Source organism: Ursus arctos, unplaced genomic scaffold (genome assembly GCF_023065955.2).
Source record: "Ursus arctos isolate Adak ecotype North America unplaced genomic scaffold, UrsArc2.0 scaffold_10, whole genome shotgun sequence".
Taxonomy (NCBI): Eukaryota; Metazoa; Chordata; class Mammalia; order Carnivora; family Ursidae; genus Ursus; species Ursus arctos.
In genome coordinates this window covers 56,451,603-56,472,550 of record NW_026622764.1, presented here as the reverse complement: position 1 = coordinate 56,472,550, position 20,948 = coordinate 56,451,603, and the positions used below count along the sequence as shown (strand labels likewise).

Below are 20,948 nucleotides of genomic sequence, written 5' to 3'. Positions count from 1 at the left end.
TCTGTGACATTTATTCATTACCTTCCAGTATTGTTTTCAACTAAGCTATGGTCAATGAGAATGTGAGAAGTGATCTGTGATCTGTAGGGTGTGTCTTTAAGGAAAGAGGGTGTACCTCAAATCTCTTCTCTTCTCCTTTTCCATTTTGTCTGGGACATAGACATGGTGGTGAACCATCTTGGTTCATGCAGATGAGCACGATATCCTAGGGATGGCAGACCAAGACAGAAGTAACTTGGGTCCCTGTATCACCTTTGGGGCAGAGAACTCCATACAAGCACTAACTGCCTACCTGTGAACTATAATTCATGAGAGAAAAAAAAGTTCATTATTATTTTCCTTAGTTTTCAACTGCTGTGTAACATTAGCACAAATTTAGTGGTTTTAAAAAACACCCATTTATTAGTTCACAGTTCTGTAGTTCAGAAGTCTGGGCATAGTGTGACTGGGTTCTCTGCTCAGGATTCACAAGGTGAAAATCGAAGTGTTGACTAGGGTGTGTTCTCATCTGGAGGTTGGAGTCCTCTTCCAAACTCCTGTGGTTGTGGCAGAATTAGATTCTTGTGGCTGTAGGACTAAGACCCTCATTTCATTGCTGGCTGTCAGCTAGACGCCACTCTCGGGCTGAGGCTACCCACATTCCTTGCTACATGACCCTTTCCCAAATCTCTTACTTCTAGATGAGCCCAGTCCCTTTTTAAGGGCTCACCTGATTAGGTGAGGTTCAGCCCAGATCATCTCTCTTTTCTTGAAAGTCAACTGCACTGTATACTATAACCTAATTACGGAAGTAAAATTCATCATATTCATGGTCCCAGGGATTACATACAGTGGGTACAATAGGGGGCACTGATCCTAAGGGCCATCTTAGAATTCTGCCTACCACATCATTTAAACTCTACCTTGAGGTATCTTCTACACATTTTTTCTTTTTTTGGTAAAAATGAAAATAGATTTTTTAACATTTATTTTTTGAAATTTGTGGCTAAAATATAGATAAAATTAACTATTTTCAAGTACACAGCTTAGGGGCATTAAGAACAGCCATCACCACTGGGGAAAAAAATAATTACCACCATCCATCTCCAGAACTCTGTTATCTTTCAAAACTGAAACTCTGTATCCATTAAACAGTAACTCCTCATCTCCCCCCTGGTCCCCTAGTAATTACCATTCTACTTTCTGTCTCTATGAATCTGACTAATAGGAATTATACAGTACTTATCCTTTTGTGACTGGCTTATTTCACTTATATGCTACATACTTTTGAACTCGTATTTAATGTATATCAAAAAAAGAATGAGGAGGAGTTGCCAGGGAAATAGTAGAAAAATCCGAATATGTAAACTATAAAAGATAAAGTCAAGAGAAGAGTGTTCCAAGAAGGAGGGAATAATATACTGTGTCAAATCCTGAGGGAGAGGTTAAGCTTGATGAGACCCAAGCCCACTCATATCGGCAATACAGAGGTCGCTAGTGACCTTCACAAAAGTGTGTGACACAATAATTCTCTAGAGGTAGTAGTATTTTACAATCACCATGGTTACTCCCTGTTCTGGATTATTTTCCCATGCTATGAGAATTCTGAAGTCACACTGAGGTGTACAAAACTAAATAAAATCATTACAGCCCAAACACAATTCTTTTGGCCTCAGTTTTCAAGCCATTTCATGATGAAATGGGGTTTTAAAAAAGTATTTCAGGGAAAAATATGCATAGTACAAAAAAATAAAGAGATTACCTATATGTAGCACTTAATTATCTACTGAGGATATTTATTCAATTAACAAGTATACTAAGTGCCTACATAGTGCCAGAGTAGACTTGATTATAACTACACATTTCCTTAATTGTTTCAGATATTAAAAGTTAAAATTGTTAAGATATTAAAGAAATCAAAATGTTCAGTAAAGACAGTATGTTTGTTAGGCTAACCTTAACCTAAGCAAACAAGTAATGATGCTAATTCTAATCGAAGGTCAATGAAAATTTGATTCTAATAAAAATCCAATCGTGTTATGATCTAGGGAGAAGCAAGTATTTGCGATATTAAGAAGAGACAGCAAAATTTTTCTTCTATGGAAAGCACATTATTTCTAATTTTCTATTACCTAGAATGTAATAACTACTTTTACAAAAACAAGCTGACCACATAAATGGTCATTTAATTTTAAAAACCAGCCAACCTCTCCCTCATGAAAGCATGTTACCATTTTCTTTTACTTAGCATACTAATTTTACAACCATTTATATATTAAAAGACAGCTTTAAAAATCAAACTAAACAAACAGTTCTAGATATGTCATTCTTAAGAGTTTAAAATCTGCTTAATGATCCTTAGCTCTTCTTCTACTTCTGACTCTAATAATTTAAAGCATCCAAATTCATTTTTCATTCTTGCCTTTAAAATTATCTAATCTTTCCATCATAAAGCAATCTGTTTTCTTATCTTCCTAATTTTCCACCTCATAATCTACCTTTAATAAGTGGCTTCTTTCCTAAAAGGAAAACCACGGTCATTTAAAGGAGAGAGAACGTACCCAAAATAAAAATTTTACATCCATATTTCTGTGTATTTAATAAAATACCATTTTGTGAGACCAGTTCAGAGAAGGTATAGATCCTGATAGATCCATTTTAGTCACTAAACAATATAAAAAGTATCAGAATGCAACAGGTTTATAAACACTTACTGAAAAGTTAATACAAGCTATTTGTATTTCTGGGTCTTAATTTCCTTTTGTCATGACTCATTAAAAAATTTTTAATCAAGATTTTTGTCACTTATTTTAACAGAACTCACTAAACTGGTGATATTTTATTCCTTAGGAACATTTTAAAGAATTGAAGACAACTGAATTTGCCTACATTTTCCTTTTTGGCATAAATGTTGCAATTTTCTCTTAACTAAGTCATATGAAATTTCTCTCAAAAAGTTTGAGGGACAACCTGGGATTATTACACAATGTACTCAGGATGAGTCATAATCATTCACTTAACCTAAAATGGGCTGAATTTATGAATGGATGATCTGTCATGATTCATTTTTACAAACAAGACTCATTAATGTTTCAAAACTAGTATTTTAAGCCTCTCTACTAGAACTGATGTTTTTTTTTGTCTTGCGGGAGGAATTATAAAGGGCAAAGTCTTTAATATAATAATGTGCTATTCCACCAGTATGAAAAATAGTCACCTATGCTTTAGAGCATTTTCTAAGGGTGGTTAAGATTTTCTAAGTAATATATAAAGGACCTAACTTTTCCATGGTTTAGTTTGCTGAACTGCAAAATAATGCCTACTGGGAATAAGAATCTACTACATCCGGGGGGCACCTGGGTGGCTCAGTCGGTTAAGCATCTACCTTCAGCTCAGGTCTTGGTCTCAGGGTCTTAGGATCGAGCCCTGCATCAGGCTCCCTCTGAGCACAGAGTCTGCTTCTCCCTCCTCCTCTCCGTCTGTGAGCTCTCTCTCTCTCTCTTTCATAAATAAATAAATAAAATCTTAAAAAAGAATCTACTACATATGGTTTCTACTTGTGTTATTTATAATTTATGTAGAACCTAAAGAACTTGGTTAAGTTCAGTCAGATTTGTAGTGATGGAAAGTCAGTGGGCCAAAGATTATCAGTGGTCTTATAAAAATACTCTTAGAATACTGACCTCCTTATTATTAAAATATATTTAAAATATAGCATACTAGCAGAGTTAAAAACACCTAAAAACTTGAGAGCTGATGGAAACTTATTGAATCAAATTTGCACTTGCCCACCCTCATTTCCCATATGTGCAAAATAACGACCAGAATTTAAGTAATCTACCCAAAGCTACAGAATTCATAAAATTTTAGACTTGGGAAGAACCTTAAAAGGCATCAACTCCAACCATCCACTCAAAAGAAATTAAACCTCCTAATAGCACAATCAAGTGAAGAGCCAACATATGCATTACCACCTAAGATGGATGGGAACTGATCACTCCTGAGCCTTTTGACAGTTCTGTTTATTATAGAGTTCTTCCTCATACTGAGCTAAATCTGTTTTCCTATAACTCCCACCCAATGTTTCTAGAAGCCAGGTTGACTTACTCCTAGACCTGTGCCTTTTACAATGCACCATTAATTCACTCACATACCTTGTTATTTCTTTAAAGTTCTATTGTTGTGAATTTAGGAAGAAAAGTTACAGGTACAGTATTTCATGCTGCTAATTATAGTAACTGTACCAGGATATCTAAAACAATAGACATTTAACTTCTAATAAATTTCAGAGGTATTTTTAATAACAAACCCCTGACATCTAACAAGAGTCATGGGGGCTGAAGTATAGTTTGCATACATGTCTTGGGTATTCCAGCATATCACAGCAAATCAACTAGGAGTCCTACTTGCATGACAACTCCATCTTCCTCCTTCCTCACCCCATAAAGACATTCTGAGAGATGGGTTTTGGGCTTTGATTAGGTCTGATGGGCATAAGGGATTCAGACAAGAACACAAAGAAGAACAAAGCCAGGCACTCCAACTTTTGGAGGGCAGAGAACTGACTCTTAGGTAACAGAGTTGGGATTGATGGGATACAGGGCTTATAAGTATTTAATAAAGCACTGTATTTATTAAGGACCTCAAACCTCAAACCTCCTCAGTTCAGGAGACTTGCCCTGCAAAGGAGATCACAAATATGAAAGAGCAGACTAACTGCAAGGAAGATAGACATGGTTATACTCACCACGATCCCAGAAAACACAGAGAAGGACAAAGTGGTACTTACTGGTTGGGACTAACCTTCCCTTAACTTCAAAAACCCCTATAATGGCAGGAAGAGTCAGAATGAGGGGCACGAGGAGACAAGGTGAAAATAGAAAAGCTGTGATGAATAGCAGCAACATGAAGAAAAAAGGGAATAAAAGTGTCAATAATAACTGCCCCAGGAGCAACAGTGCTAATCACTTCTTCAATGAGGTGATAGTAAAAGAAACAAGAGTCAAATAAATCCCCACTGGGGTTTTCCATGCAGAATGGAAAGCAACATCAGCAGCAACAATGGTGAGAAAATATCAGTAACTGTTGAGAAGCTGCTCTCAGCCTCTTGGAAGCAAAAAGGAAAACAGCAGGACTTGCAGGTGGAGCTTGATGTCCCATACTAACTATAGTGGGTGAAAGGGCTCAGAATTAACACACTGAGACTGTTAAGTTATTGGCTTCCCTGTGTAAGGTGAGATACGAGAAAGCAAAGATTAATACCTCTCAACAAACTTGAATTCACCTTGACACTTTTTCTACATATAGGAATCAGATCATAAGAAAATATGCAGAAATCCAGGATGGTCAAATGATCAGATTCCCGGCATTATCTTGGATTCACTATTTACATATTTGACATGTCTTTGTTACTCTACAATCTTAACTGGTGTTCATATTGAAGACTCTGATGCACTAAAATACTCCTAAGTATAGAAGTATATTTTTAGTATGTAGTAGTTAGCAAGGCAAACGAGTATACCAATATACTTAAATATATTTTAGCAGTTAATTTCAATAAATATTGACAGCATGCCTACTAACTTAAAGGCATTATTTTAGCACAGAGAATCAGAGATGAAAAAGAGACAATTTCTATCATTAAGGAAACCAAATAGAGGGAAGCTAATGATCCCTGAACTTGAGTTAAGTAAGGTTTTATGTACCGAGACAAAGACAGCATCATTGCTCCTGCCCGTATAAATTCAGAAGGTTAGTGAGTGTCTCTTTCACGTGTTTATTTCATTAGGAATGAAGATTAATAAATTAACTGGTTGGCATCCTGTTCATAGGTCTGTTTTGAGCAATGCCATTCATTAGCTCAACTACTTTATGAAATATGCCCATGCACAGACTTGTTAAACCGAAGACTCTCAGTCAGTATATTCATTCCCAGAATTAACTAAAGAGATATCAGTTAATTAACAGGTAATTTTAGAATCAAAGAATCTTTAGTTAGAATAAATATTGGAGTTTACCTAATTGCTCTTCTTTTCTATGCAATAATTACTTTCATAATACCTCTCAACCAGTGCATGAACACATACAACGATGGGACTCAGGTATAATAACGCAATGACTCCATTTTTATAGAGCCATAATGGTCTGACAGTTCCTCCCTGTCAAAATTTGCTTCCCTGCAACTCTTACCTGTTAGTCTAAATTTTGCCCTGTAACGGTGCAGAGAACAATGTCTTCAAGCCACAGCTCTCTTCTAGGTTAAACATCCTTCAAGTATTTTTATAGTCTTTTACAAAAATAATTTCTTGACTCCATGCTCTCCTGTGACCCTCCCGGGTTCAATCTGTCAATACTTCTCTCAAATATGTTAAAAGAATACCGTCTAACCAGAGTAATATGCCATCTATTTTGAACTTATATTTTTTGTTTTTGTAGTCTAAGATTTCATTTGTTTTTACTTTTGCAAACAAGATTCAATATGTGACTCATATTTAGCTCTAGTTCTACTAAAACAAGTAAGTTCTATTCATAAAGTTGTCTTCCTTTTTTGCACTGTAGTGGATACTGTCATTTGTTTTGGTGCACAGAATATGAAACCCCTTTGTATGTTGGAGGAGTCACCTTGGGTAGTGCAAGATTCCTGTTACAAAACGGGCATCTATGCTGTAAACAGGTAATACTGAGTTCTTAGTGAAGAAAGGGCACAGGTACAATCTTGGCATTGATGATGCCTTCCTAATCACACAGGTTTTATAGCATGGTTTGGGGGCATTGTTCCTGAAGCTTAGCTTTGAGTCTGGGGTTATATGTCTGACGCAGGTCTTGGGATCTATGATTGCACAGATATAAACAGTATGTCCAAAAATGCATAGTATAATAATCTCTATGATTAATTATGTTCCAAATTCTACACGATGGACACACACACACACCCTATTTACACAAACAAGTGTAAGACAGGATGTAAAAATAATCGCTAAATTGTTTATTATAACCTGACTGATGTAATAGTACATGATAGAGCTGGAACTCAAAGCCAGGTACCATGTGCTTAACTACTCTCCTATTAGGTTAATAAATTAAACAATCATCAATATCGTTGTTTATCTTCCTAAAATATATAATTTGAAGGGGCCAGGGCACATAAAAGCTATTTAGGCATAGCTGGTCTGTATATTCTTTTTGCTTTTTCATAATTTTCTTTTGCATATAGTAGCATGGAATCACACCAAAATAGAAGTTCCACAACAATGCAAAGCCACTAGATATTTAATTAATAAGTTCTTATTCTTTAGTCCTATTTATTCTTTTTGAGGAGTCATCAAAGAAAAAGTGAGCCATACCTGCCTTTCAGGAAGGAGTGTTTTTAGAGAAAACTGTGTGTCTTTATCTATTTCATTTGCTCGGCACGTAGAAAATTGTCAAGAAACATTAGTTTTTTCTCTTCCTCATTCAACTTAATTAAACATTCTCTTTGTGCTGAGTGCTATGCAAGGCACCAGGGCTAAAAACATATGTAATTTCTGCCCTCATTTATTTCGGTATGGGCATCCAGAAGTAGGAGAGGAGAGAAACTGAAAAAAGGCCTTTTCTGCAAACACTTTAGAGAACAGATGATGTCTGACGGATAAGTACTAATTTATCGCCATTACAAGCCAGCTCTACAACAGGAATTTTAAAGAGTTTACCATATACTCTCTATGAAATATACTTCCAGGACTTTCCCAGTAACCCAAATTCAGAAACCTTGCCTAATTCTCTACTCTTCATGATTCCCCACAAAACAAAACTAAGAAGGGCAGTTTTTAGCACATATTACAAAGATTTATTAATACTAAACCTGAAGATTTACTCATTTATTACATTTTTACTTTCCTATATATAATTACCAGGCAAGGATGAATTAATTTTCATAATATCTATCATCACACAAAACAATCTGTTGAAATGATATTAAAGCACTTCACGAAGAACACATAAAAACATCAAATTGTTAGAACAGTGTCAAAATACATTTTAATAGAAAAAAGACAGATTCAAGATCATACTCTGATTTCAAAAGAAATAATGTGTTTGTGCTGAAGCTTAGGATGGCAAAAATGAGGTATGAGTCAGAATCATGCAGTATAAATATACCTAACCAATGAGGAGAATGGCAACTGGAAAGCTGTAAAAGGCAGGGAGCTATACATTTAGATATTTAAGAGTGATGTAGGATCTAAAAGGACATGAAATAAGGTAAAGAGTAAAGGAAGACAGACATTAGATCCTGGATAAGACTCAGAAAAAATCGCATGGAACAATAAAAAAAAGATCAAATCCAATGAACAAAGTATATTCTTTTCATTATACATATGAAACATATTTTGAAAAGCAAATATTGAAAAGTCCTGTTTCTGGCTCCTAACCATTTCTTTCTTTCTTTTTTCTTTAGGTGTGGAAGATAGAGAGAGAGAAGCTCAGCACTGCATTTAGAAGAGTATTTGTTCCATTTTTACTGGAAGGAAAACATCGCCAATATTTTTTTAAATTTTTAATTAATTTTAAAAATTATGTTCAGTTAGCCAGCAAATAGTACATCATAAAGACATCGCAAATCTTTCCAAACTGTAAACTAGATGTTAACTCTCTGGCATAATCTCCTTCAATGGCTCTTCCTCACTTTTGCAATGAAGTTAAAGTTCTTAGTATGGCAGGCAAGCCATTTCAAGATCTGTCTACATTTTCAGATTCATCTTCATCTGTATCTCCTTTATACACCTTTTAAAGCAATTTTTATCTCTTTGCAGTTACTCAAAAAAGTCAAGCTATGCTTTCCTTCTGTTGCTTTTGTACACTGTTTCCTCTGTCTAAAATGCTTCCTTGAGACCCTGTTGTCATTTGCTATTGTCCTTAAAGACAGGTCACATTATCACTTTCTACTTGACAGATTTTCTTCCTGACATATCACTCTGCATGACGGTAACCCTCCTATGCTTCCACAACACCCTGTGCATATCTCTTTTTATACTGTAATACAATTGTTAATTTCCCCCCTTTCTTCCCTACTACTCTGTGTTCTTGAATGCCAGGAACTATGTCTTAGTTTTCTTTGAATCCCCAACAGCTGGCCGAGTATACCTCAGGAGACACCTAGTAAATTCAAGAAAAAAAACATAAACAATTTGTCTCTCCAAGAAGTATGCTATAGTAGAAATCAAGTGTTATACGGAGCTCTGCCCATAACTAGCTATAAGTCACAAATTATAAACATGCAATAAAATAAGGGGATCATCTAGATCTCTAAAGCTCCCTGTGATTTCTGTTAACTTAGTTTTTGTTTCATAAATTCTTGACAAGATAATAAAACTACTTCAAATGTTTACTAATTTAAACTGGATTTATCTCAGTTTTCAGGTTTTACTACTGAGGTTTTCTTTTATTGGTCTAGTGGCTGTGAAGAGGAAGTTTTCCTAACTTGACAGCCTTAGAGGCAAGGATCCTATTTTACTCTGAGCTTCACTGGCATATGATTTTCCTCCCTTAAGATGTTTTCTCTTTGCTATCTCTTGCCTCCGCTTCTATTTCTATTCTTACCTTTTACCTAGCTCTAGAGCTAGTTCAGGAAGATGTCTGCCACATAACAGAAACTAGTGATAGCAGAGGGGAAGAAAAGGAGAAGATGAGTTCCAGGAGTCATTAGTCTTTTCTCATCCTGTCTTCTCTTGCTTGGAGTGAGGGCACACTGGTCTTCACAAAAACTTCACCCCAGTCCCTTGTTCACTACTACTCCTTCCACCTTCATCCCATCTTTTAATTTTAAAAAACAAAAACATAAAAAGGAGGGAGCTTTGTACCTTCTTTCAGGTTCCCCTTATCTTATCCTGTGTTTTTAAAAACTCTGCCCAGTAATTTTAAAACAAAGTCTCTACTCTTCTCTGTCATTCAGAGAGGAGTCTCCCTTTCCTACAGAAGCAGAGAAATGTGTCCCTACCTAAAAATATCTTCACATGGTAGTCAGTTCCTACTATTAAGAGACTGTTAGTACAAAAGGCACATTATAAATTAAATAGTCTTTTTTTTTATCCTGACTGAAGGGGTAATTAGCACGTAAAAATCAGTTTAACTGATTTCATAAGGGAGAAGATTCACAAATTACAGTTACAAATTAACTTTTAAAATTCAAAGTCTGGTTATCCAAATGCAATTAATGATTTTGTATTTTAAGTCACACTGTAATAGTAATAAGGATACTCATTCCCAGATATGTTTGAAAAGACCAATGTTATACTAGTTAAAATGCTTCCATCATAAAGAATATTTATTGAAAACAATTTGAAGAAATGTACAAATAAACCTAAGATGTGTGCTCTATTAGAAACTTACATTCTAAGAGCTATGCAGTATAAAAATGTAATTATTTTATAAAAACCTGATTGGCAAGTAAAGACAGGCAAAGTTTACTATATTGTGTATAAATTCTACTACCTGGTTTCTTTTAAGCTCATCATATATGGACACTTCCTATTTGTGTGTGAAGTTACCTTAACTGACACAGATTTAAATTGACTTAGAGAATAGAAAGTATGTAAGATTTGGATGGCAGGCTAAGAGTTTTAATTTTAATTACTGAGCTAATTACCTCTCTGGAAGGAGTAAGGTCTATTTCTTCTTTGATTAAATAGACTAGATTGTCCCAGTAAGATGGGGGGGTATCATAAATCCTGGTTTACCTGGGACAATCTTGGCTGATAACAGTTGTCTTGGAGTAGTTGCTAGGGTCCTCTTTCACTCTCAGAAGTATCAGTTTGGATGAGAAAGCATATGGTCACCCTACTTAACATGCTCTTTTCAAATTAAAACAACAAATATTAGTTAGGTATCCAGTATGTGGAAGGCCAAGAACTGAAGGGGATACAAAGAAATGTAAGAAATGGTATTTGCCCTCAAAATGCTTAGGACTTAGTTGGAGAGACTGAATAAACATTTCAAGTTAAACATACAAAATTTAAATGACTTAAAAAATATAACTACAACAAATATTACAAGAAAGTATGTAGTTACTTGTTAAACGAATGGCACAATAATTAGCCAGGAGTTTCATAAGACATAAAGGTCACTTCCAATTAAACAACACCACAACGTCTATCAACACAATTTACTGAGTGCCTTGTATGTGCTAGATGGGGTTTAGAGTGCTTTACACGCATATTAGTTAACCCTCACAATCATCCTAAGAGGCCTAATATTATTTATAAGGAAGGGAATTTTATGATGAGAAATGTATCTGATAGAGGTCAAATAACATGCAAAAGTTCTATCTAACTAGTAAGCAGAGTTGGGATTTAAACCCAGGTTCTCTAATACCAAAGTCAGCGATCTTTTTATTGCTTTTCTCTTTACATAGGGTGGTGGTTCTCAACTGTGGGTGCTTCTGCCCCACCCCCCCAGCGACATATGGTAATATCTGGAAATATTTTTGTTTATCATAAATGTGGTGGGGGGGTGGCTAGTGACCTTACAAAAATTTTTTTACAGATAAGATCTGAACTGAGTCTTGAAGCATGGGTAGGATTTGGATAGGCTAGGGATGGTGGAGATAAAGGCAGATTATAGATAAGAATAGTACAGAAAGTATAAGACAGGTTCAAGAAGATAGTGAATAAGCCAACTTAGTAAGATAAAAGAACACAATATTAAAGGGAAAGTGAAAGCAAGACTAGAAGATGCAATTATTTTTTTAAAAGACCAAGGAACCTGAACTGGATTCACTGAAGATATTTGAGAAGGGGAATGAATATAAGATTAATCACAAAACCAGGGAAAAGAGACTAATGAGGATGCTACTGGAATAATTAAGTCATAAGGTATTCAGTTTGTGTGTTGGTGTGGCGCTGACAGTGAGAAAAAGAAGAAACCATAAGCATGTAAACTTTTATGTACCATAAATTTTTGTCATCTCAAAGGATAACAAATTATCATTCTTACCTGTAATGCACTGAAACTGTCCATCTTCTCTTCTTATTGTAAATGCTTCCCCTGGGTTAACTTGTACCAGAATGACCTTAAAATGAGAGAAAGGAGTATTAAAACAAAAAAAATAAAATAATAGAATAAATAACAATCAAAATAGGGTAATTCAGTATAACAAAATGCTAAATGTTGCTAGAACAGATGTCAGCTATTTAACCTTATAAAAATGGGAAGGAAAATGGGATTACACATTTTACACATTTGTTCAAAAAGTATTACTTCACTTTTCTGGAGGTCAGACTTAGGCCAAAAGTAAGGGAATAAAGAAATACAGTGTCACATTTTTATTGGAAAGTTAATAAACTTCACTTGAAACAAAGATGGAATCAAACAGAATATTTGGCAGATCTATGCTTAGTTCATTAGTTGCTAAGTATTTCATTTTTTTAAAGATAAAGTATTGGGGCGCCTAGGTGGCTCAGTCGGTTAAGTGTCTGCCTTTGGCTCAGGTCATGATCCCAGAGTCCTGGGATCAAGCCCCGCATTGGGCTCCTTGCTTGGCGGGGAGCCTGCTTCTCTCTCTGCTGCTCCCCCTGCTTGTGCTCTCTGTCAAATAAATAAATGAAAATCTCAAAAAAAAAAAAAAAAAAGATAAAGTATAAATTGGTAAGAAGAGCTTGAGATGAGCATATCTGAATTAGTAGAACATTTCAAATTATATCTGGGAATATGTAAAATTAATCCCACCTTTTTAAAGTAGTTTTCATTATATAGATTATACATTCTAACTTTATGACATCCGAAAAACAAAAAGCTGGAAAAAAAATCTGAAGTCCTTCTATCTTACAATAAACACTGTTAGTATTTTGATAAATTTCTTAGTCTTGTTCCCTATGCATAGGCTTAATTTTCCCCCTTAAATAAATTTATATAAAAGGGCTCCAATTTGGTATCTTTTGAAGTTTAATATTTAAAAAAAAGACTTTTCCATACTATTAATCACTCAAAGTACTTCCTCAAATGACCATACCATAAACAACTTAACCATTCTCTTAATGTAAAGAATTTAGGTAGCTTTCAATTTTTCCATTATTATAAACAACACTGAAGTGAGCGATTTGTATGTAGTTTTTTCCTTTAATTTATTTCCAGTTAATTTTTTTGAGTGGTGTTTAAAGGTCGGGGGTGGGGGGTCTATTTCATTCTTTTACATGTAATATTCAATTTTCCCAGCACCATTTATTGAAGAGACTGTCTTTTCTGATTTGGGTGTTCTTGCCTCCCTTGTCAAATGTTAACTGACCACATACATGCATGGGTTTATTTCTGGGCTCTTGATTCTCTTCCACTGGTCTATGTTTCTTTTTTTGTGCCAAAACCATACTGTTTTGATTACTATAGCTTTATAATACACCTTGAAATCAGTAAGTGTGATGCCTTCCACTTTGTTATTCTTTTTCAGGATTGCTTTGGGTATTCAGGGGTCTTTTGCAGTTCCTTATACATTTTCAGAGTGTTTTTTCTACTTCTGTAAAAAATGCCATTGGAATGATAGGGACTGCACTGAATCTTAAGATGGCTTTAGGTAGTATGGATATTTTAACAACAATAATTCTTCCAATCCATGAACATGGGATACCTTTCCATTTATTTGTGTCTTCTTCAGTTTTTTTCATCTATGTTTTGTAGTTTTCAGGGTAGAGATCTTTCACCTCCTTGGTTAATATTTCAGGCAAAGACTGAAAGACCCTCACTTCAAGCGAAGTAGGTAAGAAGTAAGGTTAATGGAAAACAAAATAAATTGTTAGAAATAATCCAAATATATTAATAAAATAAATATAAATGGATTAAGCTTGCATATCAAAAAGAGAGAAAATAAAATTAGATTTAAAAATGTTAGAGAGGGGTGCCTGGGTGGCTCAGGTTGTGATCTTGGGGTCCCAGGATGGAGCCCCACATCCGGCTACTCACGTAGTGTGAAGTCTGCTTCCCCTTCTCCCTCTGCCCCTCCCCCCACTCGTGGTCTCTCTCTCTCTCTCAATAAAATCTTTAAAAAAAAAGTTACAGAGAGAAAACGTCAAACCCACTATTTTGGTGGTTTATTTTACTTTTTCGGTGATTAACAGAACAAGTAGACAACAATCATCAAGGATATGGAAGATCTTAACACCACCACCAATAATCTTGGTTTAATGGCCATGTAAAGAATATTGCACCTAACAATTAGAAAACACATATTCTTTTCAAGCACATATGGAATTGACATGAAAATGAAAAGAATGGACTATAGAGAACACCATAAATCAAATCTTACAAATTTCAAAGAATAATACTGCATGTCCTCTATGTATAGTTAAATTAGAATCAGAAATTTAAAAATGTATTTGCAAATTTTAAAAAGCTTCAGTAATGTATAAATACTTATAACAGAAAAGACTGAAAATTAGTAAGTATCCAAGTAAGTGAGAAAAGGCAGAGTTAACTCTAACTTTAAAAGAAAATTAACAACAAAAAAAAAAACAGGACCCAAAAATAAGAACAGAAATAATGAATCAGAACACAAGAAACACTGGAGGATGAGAAAATAGCTTGAACAGAAATCAGAGTGAAGGATAACCAAGAGAAAAAAATTAAAGAGAAAAAAGTAGTCAGTCACCTTTTCTGGCTAGGGAATTTTTCTCCCTCAAGGAGATTCCTGAACCTTGGGAGATTTTATGCAAGTAGATGGCTTTACAATGCATTTTATAAAATCTAAGAACTTATCTCTCTACATCGGTTTTATTTAGGGGGCTAGGTCCTTATTACCCCATTATTTCAAATGTCGTATTTTCAGGGAAACCTTCCCTAACCAACAAATTCTGGGGTATGTTCACATACTTTCTACCACATTGATCTATTTTATTTTTTACCTAGCACTTGTCGCTATCTGAAATTATTTTGTGCAGTTATTTGGTAAGTGGTTTACTGAGCAGTTTCTATGCCACTGGAACAAAAGCCCTCTGAAAGCCAACATCTTGACTTGTCTTACAAAATACTATACCCTAGAGCTTGGCTCATAATAGGTTTTCAATAAATTTCTGTTTAATGAATTATATAAACAGTGAGGACTGGGGGTTATGTGGAAAGCATTCATTCATTTGACAAATATTTATTGAGGTCTTATTACAGGTGAGGCTCTGTTCAAGGTAATGGGTATAGAGTAATAAAAAAAAAAAAGGACAAAAATATCTGCCTTCATGTTACTGCAAAGAAAGAAAGTTAGAGGATTCAAGTTATGCCACTGAGTAATGCCAATTAAGAAAATTATTTTTAAGTTTAAAAAAATGCGGGCTGATTAGAAGAAATTCACACACACATACAGTTGAAAATCACTTCATTGTTGCTAACATCACAGATCAAGTCAGGGCTACTATTTGTAATAAACGTGCATGCCTGAATTCTAAGCACACTTATAGGTTTCTGGCAACTAATCAAAAAGATTTTGTCCAGTTTAAAAATGCAGAACTCACTTATCTTAAAATTATCTGGATTCCTACGTCATTTTATACTCATCTGCACACAACAGTGTAAATTTTCCATAAACTTATTATAAACAAAAGTACAATGTGATAAGGAGAAAGAAGAGAATAACTATGAATGACAGTTATTCTACCGGAGATAAAATATTGCCACAGAACTGCATAATCATAATAGCACAGCTTCTTAACAATTTAGTGACCACAGAAATTTTACAAAGTAACTCTCATAAGTGTGACAGGTGAGAAACCTGGTAAATTATCCACCATTTCGTGACTCATATCATTGATGCTTCTATTTGCAAAGGGATATACTAGAGAGCAAATTTTACAAATATAGTATCATAAAATGATTACCTAATACTTTATTTGACTTTAACAATGGAATTCTTCAATATCTTCAAATTTCACAGAAACAAATGATTTGTGATCTTAGGTTTATACTTATCTCAAATGCACTGCCGGTCCTCCAATCCCTAACCCCTTTAAGAAATCAAGAGTTCAGTCCTGACAGTTTCACTACACTCTTTGTAAAATATACTCAAACATGTTTCTCTTTCCTAATCAGTTTCTTTCACCTCTAATTACATCCCTCATAACAGATTTGGTGCCATGTTCAAGACTACTGATACAATACATTAGCCAGCCAGTTTTCCTTTATCATCCTTTAGTGCAAATGCTAGGAACTTCTAATGCCTGGTTTGAGTTAATAGGTCAACAGTGGCTGAACAGACAGTTGATAAAAGCAATTATCCGAATATTCACCAATAGGTCAATTTTCAGTATTCTGAACAGAGACATGTAGAATAGTGAACATTTTAAGTGTATTCTGAACTTAAATATTCAGTACTACTAATATTTACATGGCTTCTTTAACAAGAAACACATACTTGAAACATGTTTTGGCTGACATACCTAACCCAAAGGGTAGATTTACTGACAATGACTGTAGATAATGCCATATACCATGTATATTTTAAAATCACTCTTACACGTAGGCTATGGACACACGGGAATATTTCTACAAAAATGTTATATTAAAACATAACACAAAAGATATGAAAATGTCACTGATTAAAGGTCTAAATATGCCTACTATATTCATTAATGAAAACCACAAAAATCTATAAGAACATAATAAAAACTTCATGTTCCGTAAATTCTTTGATAATAAAAAAGATAGAAAGGCTTGGAGAAGTTATGGAAGAGCAATAAAATTATAAAGGATCCAATATAAAATTATTTACTAAGGGAAGGAAATAAATTTCAAAAAAACCCCAGAATAGCAGAAAGGACATCTCTGGAGTGAAGAAGGAAAGAGGAGGACAAAGGGGCACAGACACTAGAGACTCACAAGTCTGACATGAACACCTCTAAAAAAACAGAGCATACAGCTCAGGAAAAGGCGGAGCTGAAGGAGACCAGAGATATCATTTAGTCCAATCCAGATTTATTTTTAAAAAGTAAATTAAGAGGTGATTATTAATATTATTGAAAAAGTTACTTCATTTTACATAAACCATTCAACCAATTGTTCTATTATATAGTAAACTCCCAGTGTATTTACTCGTTACATCAATTAACCACTTACAGTGAGGCAAATTCAAATGAGCATTTATAATAAAAAATATAGTACTTGGTACCACCTTGGAATCTAAAATAATGAATAGAAGTGCCAAAATTTATTTATTTATGCTTTGCCTATACAAATAAACCTTATTTAAATGTCAGGAATAAATACTTTAATAACATCTGTATATATTCTAAAGGAAACACAGTAATAAGTGAGCGATATTTGTATTTATTTTTAAATATTTATTTATTTTTTTGAGAGAGAGCAAGCGAGCATGGGGTAGGGGCAGAGGGAGGTGGAGAGACTCTCAAGCAGACTCCCCACTGAGCCTGGAGCCTGATGTGGAGGTTTGATATCACCACCCTGAGATCATGACCTAAGCCAAAATCAAAAGTTAGCCACTTAACCAATTGAGCCACCAGGCACCCTTAGTGATATTTTAAAAACAGAAACACCTAGGTATAAATTATATTTTACTATTTTAATTTTCAACTGTTACTAATCACTTCATTGCTAAATATAACTCAGAAAATATTCTTTTGCATTTCAAAGATATGTATACATAACTCCTTCGTCATCTGTTTCAATTTTACCTAACTGCTGTCAGTCTAAGCTCTTTACTTGTAAAATGAGAATGAGAAAAAAGCTATCTTACACCTGCTCCACAGCACAAATAAAGTGTATTAGATAAAATGATGTGCACTAGATGAAAGGAAAGACAACTTACCATCACGCTGGGAACTTTTCAAAATACTGTAGAGATAGTTAGGTCTGTCTGCAGAGGGTGAGAAATATGGGATTTTCCCCTTAGCTTGAATCCCAGGGAAATAATCAGTCTTTCTAATGCAATTACTCATAAATTGCTAAGATGGCCATCAGGAAAATCATGCTATTATTTATTACTCCAGAAAGTATCACTACTTTAAAACCTAAAGGATTCAGTAAAAGATACAAGGTTTGGTGGGGTGCCTGGTTGGCTCTCGTGGTAGAACATGCAACTCTTGATCTCAGGGTCATGAGTTCAAGCCCCACGTTAGGTGTAGAGCTAACATAAAAAAGTAAAAAATAAGTAAGGTTGGTGCGCTAATATTCTATAATCTCTAAAAGGAAAAACAGAAAGACTCCCAATGTGTTATAAGTGATCTGTTCTGTGCAGTTAAACATCTAACTTTCTGAATTTAGGAAGTATAGTCAAAGTTTGTTTCTCTAAAACTCTAACAGTTTAAATTATTTTGAAAAATATATACCTAATATAAAATGTTTAAGGATGTATTAATTTCTAAAAATGTTCACCTATATTTTCACATGAAATAATCTACAAAACCAAATATAATCACTGAAAAAAATAAAGAGAAGGTCACCAACTTGCACTAGGTCACTTGCACTTACAAAGGTCACCAACTTGCACTCTTCACTGTACATTAAGATTGACATTAAGTCAGATCTGGGAACAAAGTACCTCACGTTTCTATTTCTGAAACCCAGTAGAGGGCTTAGTAGACAGAGGAAAAAAATCAACCCAAAAGTCAAAAACATGTATTCGTGCTTTCCAGTATTTACGAACGTATTATCTAGGCTATCATCTTAGTTTGCTTAGCTGCCATAACAAAGTACCATAGACTGGGGAGGGGGGCGAAGTGCTTTGGAACAAATCAAAATTTGTTCTCTCATAGTTCTAGAGACTAGAAGTTCAAGCTCAAGGTGTCAACAGGGTTGGTTTCTTCTGAAGGCTCTCTCCTTGGCTTGCAGATGGCTACATTCTTCCTGTTTTTTCACATAGTCTCCCTCTAGGTGTATTTGTCTTAATATCCTCTTATTAGAACTTTGGCAAAAGGGAGAATTCTATTGGATGAAAGCCTGCCCTAATGACCTCATTTTAGCTTAATTACTTCTTTAAAAACCCTACCTCCAAATATAGTCATATTCTGAAGTACTGGGTGTTAGAACATAGGAATTTCAGGATGGATTGAGGAAAACACAATTCAGCATAAAGCAGCAACCCTCAGATTACAGAAAATACATGAGCAAAATTCTCTGTAATGCCTAATCCTTTTCCTGTTTTTTTTTAATCCAGCTGCTTCTTTATGCTTGCTCAAGGGTGCCAATTTAATGAGGTTGAGAGTAATAATAAAAGGGGAAATCCTTTGGGCTTTGTACCCTTGAATAATAGTTAACATACCTTTAGCAATGTAATTCTTCAATCCATGACTGAAGGCTTTCAAAGTAACTCAATACTAATGGGGTTGTTTTGATGACTAAGTGAATTAACATATGTCAAGTGCTTAAGAAAGTTAATGGCATACAGTAAGCACTATCTGTACATGTTAGCTATCGTTATTGTAAGCATTGTATATGTACCTCTTAGTATTACTATTAATAGTGCAGATCTGTCACTTTAAGGATTTGCCCCCAGCCTAGAAGTTGATCAATTTACACATAAGAGAGATAATATACCCAGAATACAATGTTTAAGAGACTTCTCCTGAACTGGTCTGGGACCTGCCTGCCTCTCCATATTTTGTTGTACTCACCCTTCAGCCTGCTCTACTACTTTTAATACAGTGTTCCATGGTCAATAGCTTCCTTCTCATTTCCTGGTCTATGACTTATATACTAAGCATTTATTTACTCTAGCATGACATCTGATTCAGACTTGACTTCTGCTAAGATTTTCCTATGCTGAACCTCTGTGCTTCAGGACTTAAGTCTGGAAGCAAAAAATTTCTTCTACTTATTCCTTCAAGATACTGAAGCCTAAAGCAGAGTTAAATTATTCCTGTAATAAGGCCCTCAGCAATTTGTACAACCTCCGAGTATAATGCTTAGCACATAATTGTATTCGGTTGCTTACATGTTGTCACCTCCACTACATGAGTCCTTCATAAGACTTCAATCCATTTATTTTTATAGTTATAGAGGATACAGAAGTTCAACAAATGTTTGCTGAAATAATTACTGTCCATCTGTAAATAACTCCTAAATCTTTTCCTCTGGTTTTGAGACCAGGGCTAGCTGATAAAACTTTCCGTAATGACAGAAATGTTCTATACTCTATCTGGAAGGATAGCTTCTAGCTACATGTGGCTATATACATATGGCCTTTGTGCGTATACAAGTGATTTTGAGCATTTAAAATGTGACTAGTGAAAATGACGGACTGAATTTGTAATCTTATTTACTTTTAATTAGTTTAATTTAAATTAGTGGTTAATGGCTACCATGTCAGACAGTACCATGTTAGATTTGCCAAGCTCCAACATTACTTTTCAAACTACTTTCTGGATTTATTTGCCTTGATAAATTGCAGGCACCTCAATCTTATTATGTCTAAATTTGAATTCATTATCTGACTTTCCTAGGAAATTAAGCTGAGAAATACATTTCAGCTAAATATACTATCAATTCACAAAAAAGTCTGAATTACTTACACAACAAAGTGTTATTAAATTGACTTGATTATAAAAACTTTGAATCAAGCTTTATCTACATTTCACTAGATCCCACCAATCTGTAGATACATTGGCTGAGGTAACATACTTCCGCAAAAGTCTAAAAATAGACTAATGTTTGGAAGTAAAAGGACAATTATCAAATTACTGAATGTGAATTTAGTTTTTAGTCTTATGAAGGATAATAACTTACAAAATTAAGAATACACCACCATATAGACAACTGAGATCTGTCAACCACGCACCCACTTAATTCATTTATTTGGTGAATAATTAATGAGCAAATAGTATATGTTAGTTTGTGGAGTTGGGGATACAAGGATGAATCGTGAGACAGCACAGCAATTACAGTGCTAAGATAGAAGAGTACAGGGTATAATATGTGATAATTAGAAAATACTTAAATTTTTTTTGTTTAGGCTCATTTTTCTTAAAGCTTTTTAGAAATAAAGGTACTGTGACAGAAAACAAATACGGATT

The 20,948-nt window shown here is 34.6% G+C and overlaps 1 protein-coding gene across 3 annotated transcripts in view; it reads right to left on the bottom strand.

The window, feature by feature from the left end:
- FNDC3A (fibronectin type III domain containing 3A) overlaps positions 1–20,948 on the bottom strand; it is a 158,520-nt gene that overhangs the window by 92,935 nt on the left and 44,637 nt on the right. For 2 of the 3 annotated variants that reach the window (XM_044381803.3, XM_026493254.4), the window contains exon 3: positions 11,947–12,022. In XM_044381803.3, the coding sequence (XP_044237738.2) occupies positions 11,947–12,022 (76 nt within the window). Of the gene's footprint in view, positions 1–11,946; positions 12,023–17,746; positions 17,795–20,948 lie in introns of all 3 variants that reach the window. The other variant, XM_044381804.3, reaches the window with a different exon arrangement.